Genomic DNA, 17,575 nt, shown 5'->3' with positions numbered 1-17,575 from the left:
CATTAAAAGAGCCGAGACAATAAGCATTCAAACGACAAATTATAACAATAAATAAGCACTGAATTATTATGAGCTTGGTCATTTTAATAGCGTCATCTAGTAAGTTCCATATTCTTATAGTGCAACGCCAAGAAATGTTATTAAACTATTACTTTAATTAAAATGTTTTATAGATTCTATTCGATTGTTCTAATCACAGTAACTCGGAGCTGGATACTATGGTCATTTGTAACTGTTCATTTTTGTAATTTTTCAACTTCATTGATAGAAATATGAAATCATTCAATTCAAAATGAAAGATCAACGACATTGAAAATGATTTAGGTTCTCTATTGAATAGCGAAATAAATTATAATTCAGCAATCCATCATTGTGGTGACTGGTAGCTCGAAGAATTTAGTAGTTATTTAAGACTTTGACATAAAGTATACAAGACTCAGTAATACAACAATCATTAATCCCTTTTATATTTCAAATACTCAAAATATCACTAGCAAATGTTAACTATTATTAGGGCATATTCATGGAATTCTGAGGATGTTTACCTGACATCGACTCATTTATTTTGAAAACAACATCAATGTAAATCAGTCAGAAGTGGTCTTGAGTGCTGTTAGAGGTATGAAGGCGGTGATCACTTCCCGGTTGCTCACACCGTGGAAGGGTTCTTCTGAAGGTGCCTGAAAAAGAAATTTGATTAGAGATGGACTTAGTGACCTGAGAGCGTGACCGCAGTGCCCAAGGGACAACTGCTTGAGGTCGGTCACACACGACATTTTTGTAAGTACTTTTTCGTGTTAGCTCCGTACTTGTTGGGACCTTACCGCCGGAGACGAATATCTGTGGGATACCCCTCCTTGTGGGAAGGCAGAATCGCTGTCGTGCTGGTTGTCTGAAGGAAACACCTTACTGTTGTCACACCTCTGTACAGTCAGCAATACGACTTCGCCTTCGGACCTTGGGTTTGTTGCTTTTAGTCTTACCGCTCTTTAACCGACCTGTCTGGCATGGTAGGACCTTGAGGAACAGTTGTTCCAGTCAGTATAGCTTGGTTGCTTTATCACGATAGGCAAGCTCGACCACCACGTCAAGGTAGCGACAACGGTCGGGCAATGTAAATCACTACCCAACAAATTTATTCATAGACGTTTGGTTTTGTTTACATAAAAATATCTTATATTTTGGGAGAAAGCGAAGACAACAGAGAAATATTCCTTTTCAATTAGTTTTTCGTTGTAGCTCAACATTAATGAATATCAGAAGGGGTTCTGGGGATATCATAGTAATTTTAATAGTTGAGATCATGAATGAATTAAAGCTAGACCACTATGGAAAACCTGGAAGAACTGGATGGCCGTTTAGTACTATTGTGTGACTCCTCCATGGTGATCATCCATGATATCGCCTCACGAGATTCGAATCGAGGACCTAGCAGTCTCGCGCGAGAACGCTTAACCTCTAGACCACTGACCTAGCCGGTATCCAACAGTGTTAATATCTAATCCACGAAATTGAGTGGCACATCCATTATTGTCTACAGTGAATTACTACCTCACAATAGACTCCGATGAACTCCATTGGTCACTTCTTCTGTGTATATGTATGTTTAATAATACTAGTAAAATCTATACCACTCAGGTAAAAGACATTTCACAATTTGGTTACAAATTTCAAAAGTCCTAATAAAAACAACAGCGATTGATTAAAAAAGTAATCAAGAGATGAAAAACAACAAAAACTTTGAAATAAAAGGAGAGTGGTAAATTATTTATAGTTCATCCATACTTAAAGTAGAATGAATGATTGTATAAAGTTTTAACAGGTTTGTTAGTGTTACATCACTACAGAATTGATTTGAACCAACTTTATATTAATGCTCAATGATTATATCTCTTAACTACTTCCTTACTCCTGTTACTCCTCTTGGAGGAGCATAGGCCGCCCACCAACACGATTCTATCCCTAAGATACTTATAAAACAATTTAAGTGGTGATATGAATAAGTAATTTATCCCATAATTAATACGTAACTATTCAATACAGCGTATTCATATTCATCTCTTATTACCTTCTTTTATTCACCTGTTTTAAATTATGACCAATTTTTTTTAAGTAGTATATAGCAATTACTGACTATTGTGATAGAGTTTATGTAATTGCAATGTGTTTGTTTGTTTGTTTGTGTTTTCTTTACTTCTCCCATATCATGTGCTGTAGTTAAATTACCGCTAACACTACTGAATTCTATAATCTAATTATTATCTATTCACAATATGATCATGATGTTTAAATGTCTACCGCCTAAGGGTGTTTCGAGAAAACTAAAGTCTAAACAACAATAATAATCACCATTGAAATCACTTTTATAGGGAAGGGAATTAAAATTGAAGTACAAATTGAGATACAAAAATGATACGTTGTGAGGGGGGGGGATAATTGATATACAGTTGAAAAATTAAAAAAAAACCTACAAAAACTAGTTACAGTGAAAGCACAAAAAAAAACAATCCAAAAATTCTGTTCTCATAGTAACTAGTTGAAAGAGCAAGTGGAGATGAAAAAAATCTGTGAAGAGTTTGCTGTGATCAACTCTCCATTGATGTGTTAAGATTACGATTGATCAGTCTCTTTTAGTGTAAGTACATCCTGTGCAGATTGTTTTGATATTACCATTAGATCATAAGCATTTTTTTTTAAAATAGTAGAGTTAGACGATGACTAATGATAAATTCTAGAACACATGTTTCACACTATTTAGAACGTATTCACAATTCAGTGTTGATGTTCACGCTGGATGCAGGTGCACATGGTGAAGGGATCTAAGTAGTAAGAAAATCACGTTCTAGTTTCATTATCAGCTGCTATCCAGCTTTATTTTGAGAAATTTACCAATTTGGTTGATTCGCGTATAGATTCAAAAGAATGAAACCATTCTAGTGAATAAAGACGACAAACACATACACATAGGGAAGTTTTATTTGCTGTGAAACCGTGCTTTTTTTCAAAGTAATGTCGAGTTTGTAATGTAATAATCATGCATATATAAATAAGCCTATGACACTTAATGACATGTGTCCGGATATATTGGGGGATATGTACTCCCTAAAAACTGTCCACCAACACCAATGTCACGATTTTCAATAGAAATGTCAAAACAGTTCTACTGTATTGGGCGTAAACTTAGAGAACTACGCAAGTAATCATCCAGAAGATACAAGTGTTTATTAACAGTTGTCTATGCAAAATACTTCGGATCTGTTCACCAGACACTATCAGCAACAACCTACTGTGGGAGAGAACAAACCAGATCCCAGTGGAGGAAGAAGTCAGGAAGAAGCACTGGAAGTAGATAGGACACACATTGAGGAAAGCACCTAACTGCGTCACAAGGCAAGCCCTCACATAGAATCCTCAAGTCCTAGGAAGAAGAGGAAGACCAAAGAACACATTACGCTGAAAAGTGGAGATAGACATGAGAAGAATGAACAACAATTGAATAGAACTAGAACGGATGGCCTAGAACAGAGTGGGTTGTAGAATGCTGGTCGGTGGCCTATGCTCCACTGGGAGTAACAGGCGTAAGTAAGTAAGCAAGTATACTCCTTAAACATCAATGACAACCGCTAGCTGCCATAAAACCTGAATCCATTAGAACGTTTTATTAATCATCATTATCTCCTTAAAAAGTCGTAGTTATTAGTGGGACAAAATATTGACTCAATGTAAACAGATAAATTACTTTTATATACCATCCAATCAAACAGCAACAAATGAATTGAATAAAAGTGATGTAAATTTATTCTATTCCTAAGATTATTATCACCTATTCATAATAATATAGAAATATGAAAAGGCAATTTACTTAGTTATATCATTAAAATATATTTATGTTGTTTATTACGCTCCAGTTATTAATTGTAATTTACTCTATTAGAATATTTATGCAAAACAGATTTATTCAATAGCCAACACATCTCATATTTGTTTTCATAATCATAGAAATCACAAATTCCTAATCATTAGTTCCTTTAATTATATAAATCTTTAAAAATGTTAGGATATATATATATATATATATATATATATATATATATATATATAATAAACCTGTTACTCCTCGTGGAGAAGCATAGACGACTCATCAGTACTCTTCATCGAACCTTATGCTGAACAGTCCTTTCCAGCTGTTTCTAGTTGTTATTCATCCTTTTCATATCTGCTTCCATTTACCGACGTAGTGTGTAATTCGGCCTTCCTTTTTCCACTTCCCATCATGATTCCAAGTTAGGGCTTGCCTCCTCTAGAGATACTGCCGGTCTCATGCCCGGATATAGTAGAAGGGTTGGACATGGGGTCTCCAAACCTAACCCATAGAAAAATCTTGCTAAAAAGACTCCAACGAGATTATATATATATATATATATATATATATATATATATATATATATATATATATATATATTGTAAGCATTGGTTGGTATCCGTTAACAATTACTGTCTAAATAGTCTTATAATTATGTTTCCAACTATAACACTGAATGACAGAAGTTCAAGTTTCATAGAAAGTATTATTTCTGTTAAAAATTAAGATAAATCTTATTGAAGACTATAAACTAGCATGAAAAGAATATTCACAGATTGTTATAGCTTGTCATTATCCATTTAACGTCTAATTACTATTTGTAAAAGTTTAGTTTTCTCCATAACAAATGGACGGTCATATTCTTGTTTACACATGTATTACCTATTCCATACGCTAAGCAACCGTCTACATCCACGTATAATAATCAGTGTTGCTCTGGAAGAAGGTTAGAAGCTGTCTAATTAAAACCTGATATTAGTTTATGAAGTAACTGATGGCTGGACTAAACTGCGTTTGTAGGTGGGGAATATTTGATTGTGATCAGCACCATTGTCATAACCATCGGTTGTACATATTTTGTGGTATAGTTAAGAATCAGTTACAGCAGTGTACATGAATTCACCATTAGTTTTTTTCCAAGTACTTAATTTATAATTTTTAATCCTTTCTTTCTTCTTAAATCTCATTCTGTATATCTCATCATTGCCATAATCTTTGACACTTACTAGTTCATTTCATCGTTCTGGAATGATATATTTATTTGAACTCTTACACATGTCACTTATGAATGACTGACTGACTGTCCAATATCTAGCACTTCGTCTCCTTCATACCGAGATACAATTTATAGGAATATTTTCCTGATGAACATCTTAATCTGCATCGTCATTTCTTAAAATTACGTCTGATAGAATATAAAGACAAAATAAATTGGAAAATCATATTATCTTTAATGAAATAGAACTTTTCCCTTCTTTCTATTCCAAAAAAGGAGAAGAAAAAAAGAACATTCCCTACAAATTTATGAACTACAAAAATTACAGAATGTAATTTTTTTGTATTTTCTCTAGTCAATTTATCAGTTCATTATTGAATGGTCTTCTTATATTATGTACATTCTCTCTCTCTCTCTGTAAGGGAAACTATCACATTAGTGGATAGTTTGAAGAGAAATCACTTTTGTATTTTTTTTTAAGGGGGGATTAATGTGAATCTATAGATGATTTAATCAAAATACAAAAACACAAACAAACAAAGATTCTCCTTAATTTATCTAAAATAATTCAATCTAATAATCGTTTTTTGTTCTTAAATCAATTGCCATGTCAACTATAATCTTATATTATATAGTTGCTAACTAAATATGTTTTCTTTAGTTTATTTAAAAGCATATGACTTGTTAAGCACATATATATTCACTTCAATATATTTTAAAGACAATGTAGACAATTAAATAGTCTAATGTAGATCTATGATTACAATTGTTTTTATCAGTATAGAGTTGTGGAGATTGTTACGTTTTTGATTGAGATCATGCTCACTAGCTTTGTGAGGGGATTCTCGGAGTTCTAGTGAGAAGCTGTGACCAGTGGAGCTAGTTCGTGTCGGGTAGAGACAGGCATCTAACTCAGTATAATGGAAGATGGTTGCGCGATTCGCGGATTGGTTGAGGTTAGACATTAACACCATTGGATGCCGGCTCAGTGGTCCAGTAGGATAAACGTTCGCACGCGAGACTGAAGGCCGTGGGTTCGGATCCCGCGAGAGGGATCGTGGATGTGCAGTGCCACAGAGGAGTTCCGCAGTAGGACGAAATGGCCGTCCAGTGCATCTAGGTTTTCCATGGTGGTCTAACATCAATCGGTTCATGATCTCAATCCAGAAATTATTTTCATTCAGAAGCATTATAACAGTTTATTCATTAGATGCGTTTTATAATAATAAGTACATATGAAATGACTACTTGTAGGATCTCGGTGAAGCATAGATTTATTAATCCATTCTAGACTATAAATCATGTTGTTCTTACTTGATTCAAAATGATAGTTTCTTTAGGATGTGTCTAAACAAAAGACTGATATTAAACTACAATTATGTAAACATATTCGTACAGTTTACCTGAATAAGGTTTTCTTTAAACATATCAGTTAATCAATCGCATCTACTTAAAAGTCGATCGACTCTGTATCGACAGTTTCCTAATTATGATTTGTTTGTATTCTTGATGGAACTTTTCCAAATGTCAAGAACAAGTTTAATGATTTCAGAAACTTGTTTATTTTATAAAAAAATAATTAAAAAATAAGGTCATGACTAAACTAATATTGTATTATCCAATCTCAGTATGTTTTACGACGCTGGAAAACAGCTAACGGTATTCTAAATAGTCAGTTGTTAATGAACTTAATGTAGATATTATAATATAATATATTCAGCAGCTCGTTTACTTACTTATGACTGTTACTCCTCGTGGAGGAGCATAAATGACTCATCAGCACTCGCCATACAACCCTGTCCTGGGCAATACTTTCCAGCTCTTTACAGTTGTTATTCATCCTTTTCATATCTGCTTCTATTTCCTGACATAATGAAGCTCATTTAATAGTTAGAAATGATTCTTATATGAAATACACTATGAAAGATTTGAGTATAACATCGAAAGTATGGTGACCATACTTTTCTTTAATAGAAGTACTTATTTATTCGATATGTACACGATTGTTAATACAATGATAGAACTATTTTTGATTATAGTTGTCACCTTTCGAATTGATCACCCATAAAAGAAGACTTCCATCAAGAGATTGATCTTCTCCAATATCAATCGTCAAGGTGTTTCATTCATTTCAATTACATTATAAATGATAATATCAGTATTATCTAAACTACTTATATATTGATTTCAGTAACTTTTATATTTTTTATATTCTTTTAGAAATAAATTTTCAATGGCTTATTTTCACTTAAAACAACAGTTTCAATCAACCGAAGGAATTTGTCTGAATCTCTTACAATTGTTTATTTATTTAAACTTATTTTGTTTATGTCAAACAATCTATCCAGTTTATTCATTAAATACATTAAGAAGTAGTTATCCAACTGTAGATGATGTTACTAATACCGATGATATATGGTTATTAAATGATCAAAATAAAAAGAAAACTATGGATCGACTTCGTGAATTTAATCGATACTTGAATAGTATTTTTCTACGTCAACAGGTAAGTTTCTGATGAAGTCTTTTATAGCGTTAATAGATTTTAGTTACGTTGATCAACTGTTCATAACTTTAACTCGACCTAATGTCACGAATAACAGATCTACAATAATAGTAATAATAACTAATTTATTTGTTACTATAGCAACAGTTGTGCAGTCATGGAAAAAGATTTATCTTCACATTAATTCAAATTGCAATAACTTAAAGCTGTGTGGATAACGAGATAGCGTTTGAAGCGAATGGTACTGGGTTCGAGTGCCAGAGTGAACATCAACACTAAGATGCAGGCATATCCAGCTGACAAGTCCCAAATAGGATGAAACGCACGTCAGGCTGGATCCCACTTCTAGACACTATCCATCATTGCTTACAAAAGGCTTGTGAATTAAGGTAATATCGAGGCATACACACAGCATGCACATATGCCAATAACAGACTGATCACTTGCAGTCTTGAACCTCAATGGGAAGATACAAGCCAAACAATACCAAGTGAATTAAAGATGATTTGTTATAAATGTTTTTCCCAATACTCAGTATCCGCTAGTCATTTTCAGTAGAGAAACATTGTTATCAATTCTTTTTAGTAGTATAACTATTCTTCCTTCTGATCAGCTATTAAATGCATGAATTCTAATATATTCCTCTCATGTATATTCGAATGATAGATAAGAAGGTAACTACGCTAGTAAGTGCAGTGTTTAAGCTTAAGATTTTATTATTACAAATCTTGACGAGTTATTATATTGCTTTGTGTCTAACTTAGAGATACTTTCGGCAATCCGATGGACGTGCAGAATATCGTGTATAAGGAGACATTTCACAATAAAGCATCCAATGATAACAAGCAATAACACAGTCATGAGATTAAGACAATTCGATTATCACAAATAGAAGTGCGAACGTGATATTTTGAATTAGTTACAATTTTAAACTATTCCCAAAGCTGTCTGAGTACATAAAGATACAATTCAAAGTTATTCAATTCAAACATGTACAAAACAGGGAGATTTATTGCAATATTTGCACAGCTGTGTATGAGTAAGACGAATGCGCTGAAGTTGCCTTTGAAATAACTAACAAGAGCACGAGTGGGGAAGCAAAATTACAGAGCATCTCAATAAAATCTGAGAACCATATATTACATTGTTAATCTGCAAAATCTCCACTACTTGTCTCAAAATGCCTCAGACTTCATTGTTTTTGCATTTTCATAAAAATTGTATTCTATTCCCGCTCTTGCTTTCTTGATCTTCCCCCATCTTCCGTTGCCAGACATTACATTCCTGACTCGTATAATATACTACTTATATCAATATAAGTAGCGCGCACCTCAGCACTAAGTAAAACAATTGAAATAGTAAGTTCTGGATACGCTCATGAATTATAAAACTTGTGTAAAATAAACCGGCTTAATAATGTTGAATTATTCTTAGCAGTAAACTATAAGAAATATCTCCGTAAATTTTTGACGTTGGTCACAATGTTATCACAATCAAGAGGAAATTTTTTTCCCAAGTTTTCTTTGTTATTTCTTTTAAGTGTAAATAATAACGCATTGAGGATGGAAAAAAGTAACCGTTGAAAACCAGTTGACTGATAACTTTCAAATAAGATTAGTTCATAAAGAGAAGTGTACTACGTTCATAATGAAGATCAAAGTGGCAGCTGACATTATCTTTAAAATATTGTATGGTTAATCATAAACCTTAATTATTCTTTCAGTCATTGATTTTGGATTCTTTACCAAGTCACTATGACAGAGAAACATTTTTCTTCTCTAAGATTCACTCATTTGGCTTGTGTATTGTTTAGCTCAACTATTGATTCTGTATAATTTGTGGAAAGTTTGAATCAATTTAGTGATCGCCCCCAAATATCATGGTACGGCCAAGAGTGAAAAGAAAATCACCTGCTTCGGTCTGGGCACCCGGACAGTATCACAGCCGTCACACATATCAAATGAGATTTGTGTGGCGCATATCTATTTGGTGCCCCCTTGTACCAATATCTATGTGTTAGAATAAATAAAAAAACAAAAAAGGGGGGCCTAATATTTTTACATATAAAGTTTGAAACATTTTCTTTGACAAGTGAAACTGCATTCTTTACTTAAACAATCGTGATCATTTAACCATACACCAACAGCAAATTTTACCCTGGTACTTTCATATTTTATGTAAATCACATCGGATAAGAATATACCACAAAACAATAAAGTACAATTCTGGTAAACTGAAATGATTACAGCTTAAAATTATTGGTAAACTCTCTTAAGCGCATTTCAATTTATCCAGACACCAAACGATAGTTTCACTTTCAAATATGCTTAAAACAATGGAGTATTTTAGTTAAAATGATCATCATCACATTCACCGAAAATCAACAAGATTGTTAATGTAAAAAGATAGAATCTAGTTAGTATATATATACTTTTCAGTGTGATAAAAAACATTCAGCGTAATACAGTTAGAATCATTAGTTGTTATCCGAGAGTAAATCCAAATTTTATTCCACTCCTCTTATCTTTCACTTACATGAGATAGTTTTATATCTATCTATGTTAAATATAATCATTTAATTCTTATTACTATATATATATATATATATATATATATATATATATATATATATATATATATATATATATATATCAATGACGGCCTACTTGAACATCTGAGCTCCTTGTTCCTGCCATCTCGATGTTTCGAAAAGTCATCTATTGTTTGTTTTAATACATCATTATTTTGATGGAGTTTTGTCCTCTGAGCTGGATGGTTTGGTCATGGAGCTTTCGTCGTTCTTCTGAACGACATCGTCAGCACAAACTTGAGGTAGAAGTCTATCTGAAGTTTGTGCTTCATCAAAATCATCCACCTGAGCTACAAATCTTACCCACCATCTCAAAATACATCATCATGCTTGTTAATCGCATAACCTATTCAGGTGAGTTTCTGAAAAGTGTACAACCTTTCGTTGTACAAGTTACAAAAGGCCCAATCAAAGACATTGTGGTGGCTGGCAATATCCAGCGAAAAGAATGAATATTATTCAGATGTTGATTGACTAAACTGCTAACATTTAACTGGAGATCATTCAATATATTATCGTTAGGGTAGACGAAGAAATAAGAAAAGGAAAATTGTTAAAATACTTTGTGCTGAGAATTCTCTATTGTACCAAAGATATAATATTGAATAAAGCCACTAATCACAATTGAATGATCACTGGGTTGCGATCAATGTCATGCGTGTTTAGTTCTTATTAGTGCAAATCGAATGCCATCGACCATGTTGCAATGTGGCAATGTAACGTCTCTGACTGTGAAGCTGGGTGACCCGAGATCGAATCCGCCAGGGAACACCAGTTCCCTCAAGATTAAAGGTACACCGTGCTGATGAGTGCCAAGTATCACGAAACCCGGGTCCAGGGTTTCCTGTCGATTACCTCCAACCACTATCCAAAGCCATTAATAATAATAACTATATATGAAGATAAGAGGAGCAATCGAGTTGACCAGTTGACAGTGATGAAATATTTCAGCATTTATTCAAATTCATTCCCTCACAACTTTTATATACATAAGCTTTATAACTAAGATGTTCCATAGATGGGATTTACTGAGAATCATACACAAATTAATGTGGAATCTTGATTAAAATTAGTCATAGATACTTGACACATTTAAATAATTCCAGTGTATGACTTAATTAACCCATTTAATAATGTTTGAATAAAATTTCTTCCTCCCGCCACCGTTCTTTAACAAATTCTACCTTTCATTTACATCAATGAGGAGTATGTATTGTCTTCTTCATAGTGCTTGTTACTCCTCATGGAGGAGCATAGGCCACCCAAAAGCATTCTCCATCCAATCCTGTCCTGAGCAGTCCTTTCCAGTTGTTATTCATCCCTTTCATATCTGCTTCTATTTCCCGACGTAATATGTTCTTTGACCTTCTCTTTTTCCATTCCCCTTCAGGATTCCAAGTTAGCGCTTATCTCGTGATGCAGTTTGATTATTTCCGTATGCCCTATCCACTTCCTAATTTTCTCTTCAGTTGGAAACTAGTTTGTTTTCTCCCACAGTAGGCTATTGCTGATGATATCCGGTCAACGGACATTGAATATCTTGAATAGACAACTGTTCATAAATTTTTGTACCTTTTTGATGATCCTTGCAGTAGTTGTCCAAGTCTCAATTCCATATACTAGTAGAACTGTCTTGACGTTTGTATTAAAGATTATCCGGTTGGCGTTTTTTTATAGCAAGATTTTATTCTACGGGATGGGGTTACCAACCTCATGCCCTAACCTTTTCCTTTATTCGGGCATGGAACCGGTAGTAACTCTAGAAGAGCTACAGGCAAAGTTAAATATATATATTGTAATAATATTACTTTTTTGTTTCTTTTCAGTTTTATCCTGAAGAAAATGAGGAACCATTTGATCGTCGAAAATTCTGTGAGTAAATTAATATGAAGTGGTAGACACTTTTTGTAAATTATGATGCTTAATGAAGTTATGTAATTGTTTTTTTAATAGTCAATTAACAGATAGTTTAATAATATAGAAACTAATCGGATTATAAACGGTTTGTAAATGGCTAATATCACAAGAGAATTGTGTCACTATCTAAACACTTAATGGAAATCTAATTTGATTGTTCAGTAAATAATCTGATCCCAAAATGGATGTTTTCCCTATTGTATTGTATATATACTGTATACAGTATGAATGATCATTAGTGATTAGATAAGTGTGAAAACGGTTAGAACGATGTGAACCATTTGAAGCTGATAACAATAAACTAATTATAAGTAATAAACAAGTTTTTAGAAAAAGTGTTATTCAATGACTGTCGAGTACAAACTCTACGAAGGGACTAAGGACATGGGAGAGCTACAAATTCTAAAGTGTAGATTTCAAGATCAGAAAACTAGACTACTAAAATCTTTGCAATCCACAATGTATTTTATTTGTACAAATATCTTTTTGAATGTAGCTATTAAGGTTTTGTACATAATATGAACATAAATATCAATGATATACATCCATTGATTGTAATAAGCCTGTTAATCAGTAGGTAGATCCGGATAATAGTTGTGAAGGTTTTCGTTTCACTGCTATTGATTGTTATAACTGAATCAATCAGTCTTTGATAATATGTGGTCTTCTTAGATGGGTCACTTAATCATATTTTTTTTGAAGAGTGGTTAATGGTGAAACTCAGAACAGAAGTCATATTTTAAGCAATTTCTGCAGCAATTTGGAAGACTCTCCCGGTCTACCACATAATACGAGTATTCCATGTATCTAAATAAATGGTTGCTCTGGTTGTCAAAAGGGGCATCGGCCCCGTGACTTCCGAAGGAACTCGGCTTTCATCATGAGGCGTCATAGTTCTTCTAAATGAAGACCTGATTCCCAGGGCAGAGTTTAAAAGGTTTGAATAATTTTTTCTGGTTAGCGTTTTTTTAGCGAGTTAGTTTTCTATGGGATGGGATTGCTAACCCCATCTCAAACCCTCCTCATTTATCCGGGCTTGGGACCGGCAGTAGCCCCCGGAGGAACTCCAGGCGGAGTTTTCATATTTTAAGGTTGACATTTAAATGTATCAACATTCAACTGTACCTATCCTTAAAAAAAGTAAAAAAATGTAAACACTTTTTCAAATGTCAGATGGTTATGCAATAAGGCGCAAATTTGCAATATCCGCAATTTTTTCGACGAAAAAACTACTTATGTAGTTGTATTGTCTTATTATTGATAGTGATGATTAACTTCTATGAGTAAAATAAATTAATTTTTTTTGCACTTTTTTCTTTAAACTCTTTCTTGTATTTGTTAATTATACTTACACACTTGCTATAAACGCCCCCAAATGCCCTGGTATGGCCGAGAGTTGGTGGGCCCGCCCTCCCTCTCGAAATGCTCTTACACGGTCACGCGTATACAGCCTCTGCTAGGGAAGTCTTACTCACTGCCTTCTCGTGGCATTGCTGTTGTTTACGAAAATGAGAGGACGAAAAGCGAATGTCCAGCGCTTTAACCGGATCCCAAACCAATGGTGCATATGAGCTCCAGTATCCTGAGGGAACAAGTGGCGTATGAACCAATTTTCGGTCACCGACGACCATGGGACTGCATCTCCTCACGATGCTCCACTGCCTTGTAGGCTAGACCTTCAGGTCAAAAGTTCGGGGTGTGGCCCCCTAAGAAAACCACCTGCTTCGGTGTGGGCACCCGGGCAGTATCACAGCCCACACACAAATATGGTGTGGCGCATATATAATTGGTACCCTCTTGTACCAATATTTATGTGTTCAAATACTTGCTATACTATACGAATATGTCTTCAATATAATTTCCAACCAAACTCTTTCATGTAAGTAATTTAAACTCATTATGTAATTATGATTCTTAAATATCACAGGTTGTAAGCAACTGATGAGAATCAAATGGAATAAAAATGAATTCGTGCTATTCTACTAGAATCCTTTTGTTCTTCCTCTTTTCAAAATGATAAAGCGAACTATGGGTATGAAATAATTAAGATTCATTTATTTGAAATTCATAACATTTGATGAAGATTTTAGATTTCTAATGTCTCATCTGTCTATAAGTGTATTGAATTCTAAAATAAACCCATTTTTTTTAAACGGGTCAAGTGATGTGAACTGAATTAGTTGTCTATGTTACAGCTACATCTGCTGATTATTCTATTTGCTCAATGAATTAGAAAAGCACATCTAAGCTCATTTGATGAACATGGTTATGCTACTTAATTGAACAATTAATAATAAAACTGTCAATTACAGGTATAATTCTAACTTTTTCATTATTTCATACCCATAGTTCGCTTTATCATTTTGAAAAGAGGAAGAACAAAAGGATTCTAGTAGAATAGCACGAATTCATTTTTATTCCATTTGATTCTTATCAGTTGCTTACAACCTGTGATATTTAGAAATCATAACTACATAATGGGTTTCAATTACTTACATGAAAGAGTTTGGTTGGAAATTATATTGAAGACATATTCGTATAGTATAGCAAGGGTTTAAATATAATTAATAGACTGAATGTCGTAAATATATATCTTATGTGAAAGAACAACATTCTACCACATTGATTGTGACAACAGTTCAAACGGCCAGAATGCAAGTGATTACATAATAAGTAAACGTTGATAGGAGTATAGCGAGTAGAGCTCAGTTGATCGAATAAGATTATTAAGTTGGAAGATAGTTGAAATAAAACTCAATGATGTAAGAAATGCAAGAAAGGGTTTAAAGAAAAAAATATCAAGATACAGCGAAGGAATATTAGTCACCAAGGCAAGGAAAGATTTAATAACCATCTCCTTTTGAACACATAAGTCAAGTTTTTGATGACTGATAGCAACGGTGTCAGTAAACTTCAGAAGACTAGAGTTTGGCTACTTAATAATCACCTTAAAGGATTGCAAGGTATCTATTTACTTGATGTCCTGTATCAAAGAGATGTTTGGTGATTGCACTATTTACAGTATTTCTTCTTCTTGTTTCTAGACTCTTCATTATTAGATCATATATTAATCGTCTATAGTTTTTGGCACAACAACAACAATAATATCAGTATAATCTTAAATTCAATATTTACATAACTACTCATTTCTTATTATAATAAGTAATATATTGCATATATCGTTGTTTATTTTTCTCTTTTCTTTCCCTTAACATAGCTGTTCTATCCAATCAAAATAAACGAGATTATTTATTTTTACGTGGCTAATTCCTTTTTTTGGGCAACATTTTGATCAAATAGAGAAAAAATATGATAAAGTTAATCAGAAAGAAAAAAGTAAAAAAAAACAGACGATAAATGTATTTTAGAAATAAACAAAAATAAATAAATGTTATTTGTTATTAGTTTATTGAGTTAAATATAAATTTGTCCATGATGAGTTCCTCGTTTGTGTTCTTTCTTTTTGTTGCTGTCTTTTGATGACTTCATCTTATGCTTAAGAACCGAATGTTTGTATAGTAACTTGGGGAAGATGATAAAGTTATGGACGAACCAATCACATATAAGATATTTCATACACATAGTTCCCTTTATCATTATGAAACGAGCAAGAACTGAAAGATTCTAGCAGAATAACATGAATTCATTTTATTTCGTCTGGGTCTAATGATGTGTTAAAACAATTAAGAAAACAGTTTTGTTGAAATATCCAGATGACCGGAGTAGACAGCCCAAATATTCAAAGAGTCATTTACTTCAAATGTTTAAAATCTGATAACTAGCATTAAAATGAAACGTAATAACAAGACTGACGTTTCGTGACTCCTTGGCACATTACATTATACTTATTGATGGAAAGTTAGTTGAATGAATGAGTTATTGGCTGTGAGATATTCACCAACCGTGGATATAGATCATTTGAATCACTCCCAACAATTTGAGAGTTTGAATTGTTCTTGAAATAATCGATCGTTTCATTCACACGAAATCACTCTCATCAAAAATTTTCTAACTTTAAGGATTTTATAGCAACTATCCTACAACCAACTTAGTCAATAAAATTCATAGACTGTTATAAGAAGTTCCATACATTTAACATGTCATTCCCCACAATCAATTTTCTACTTCTCCTATCCACCTAAAACTCATTCATTTCGCCATAAAACTGTATGAAGGTGTGAAAAATTGTATTGTACCAACTGTCCTACAAAAACAATTTTGATTATGGTTCATTTCGGTTAAGTCCTCTTATTAGCTTACTTAACAGACAATGTTATTTGAACGATAACAATTCACATATTTCTTTGTACCGTTATGGTCACTAGATCGCATGACAGACAGTAGATAAAATGTTGATTGTTTAACTATCACTCAATAATTCATTCTCCTTCACATGTATATATGTAATCAAATGCTATTGTTAGTCTTTGCTTTGCCATGCTGAACCCTTATACAATTTGACAATCAATTTGCCTATGTAGTTACTCTCATATACTTATTCACCTCTCCACTTCAAATTTGTTTGATATGCTTATAGCTTTATGAACTGCTCTATTCTCTAATAAACTAGAGTTGCCGCTTCTCATTACTTTCTGATTTCAAACACCTTTGAAATTTATATAATAACGTTTATCGAAGTGATTGAATAACGAAGCATTAGAAATCTTTTATAATTGTATTAATGGTAACGTTAAACTGAAACCTTACAAACTATTATCTTCTATTCAGATCGTAATATTATTATCATTAATTTGTTAATTTCTAGTCATTTTCTATACCACCATATCATCCATCATAGTTTGTCCAAATTTAAGAATATTCTAGTAACTAAGTAGGCAACACTTAAATGTGAGCCATAAATATTTCTCTCTAACACCTGATGAAGTCACAGAATAAGATTTTTAGTTTGTTTGTTGATTAGATTGAAATTGTCTACTTAAAATGTTTATGAAAAAGGAATGAACTTAATATTAAGGAAGAAAGAAAAAAAGAATCACGGAAACCCTTTTTTGAACTCTGATTCAAGTAAAGAATATACAAGATTACTGTAGTTCTGACTCATTTCAACAGAATAAATCATCGTCTAACTGAGATAAGAAACAAAAAAATTGCATGTTCAAGAGGAGATGTTTTTGTTTTTACTTTGTACTATAAGATCATTATCATGAAAAAGAAGTATCACTTTAACCTTTTATTCATGGAGATATAAATAAATCTGGAAATTTTACAAAGATGTTGTATTTTGATTGAGATCATGAATCGATTGAAGTTAGAGTACCATCGATAACTTGGAAGTACTGGACGGGTGTTTCATTTCATTATGGAACTTCTCACCAGTACATGTCTACAATTTGTCTCGCAGGATTTGAACACAGAATCTTGTAGTCTTTTGAGTCGAAATTCTAATTCTGATATTGTTATACTGTAGGGGAAACTCTAAAAAGTTTGATTGAAAGTGCCAAGTATCACTTCATAATCTTAAAT

At 33.0% G+C, this 17,575-nt stretch overlaps 1 protein-coding gene across 1 annotated transcript; it reads left to right on the top strand.

The window, feature by feature from the left end:
- Window positions 1–3,538: 3,538 nt before the first annotated feature.
- On the top strand, window positions 3,539–15,358 carry MS3_00005938 (uncharacterized protein; the record flags this gene model as incomplete). The annotated part of the gene is made up of 4 exons (XM_035729540.1): window positions 3,539–3,582; window positions 7,299–7,584; window positions 12,001–12,046; window positions 15,309–15,358. The coding sequence occupies 4 exons, from the start codon at window positions 3,539–3,541 to the stop codon at window positions 15,356–15,358; spliced, it is 426 nt and encodes a 141-aa protein (XP_035586641.1).
- Window positions 15,359–17,575: the final 2,217 nt, after the last annotated feature.

The sequence above is a fragment of the Schistosoma haematobium genome, chromosome 3, assembly GCF_000699445.3.
Source record: "Schistosoma haematobium chromosome 3, whole genome shotgun sequence".
In the NCBI taxonomy this organism is placed as follows: Eukaryota; Metazoa; Platyhelminthes; class Trematoda; order Strigeidida; family Schistosomatidae; genus Schistosoma; species Schistosoma haematobium.
Note: the sequence above shows the minus strand (reverse complement) of the source record. Positions and strands in the feature narration are given on the sequence as shown.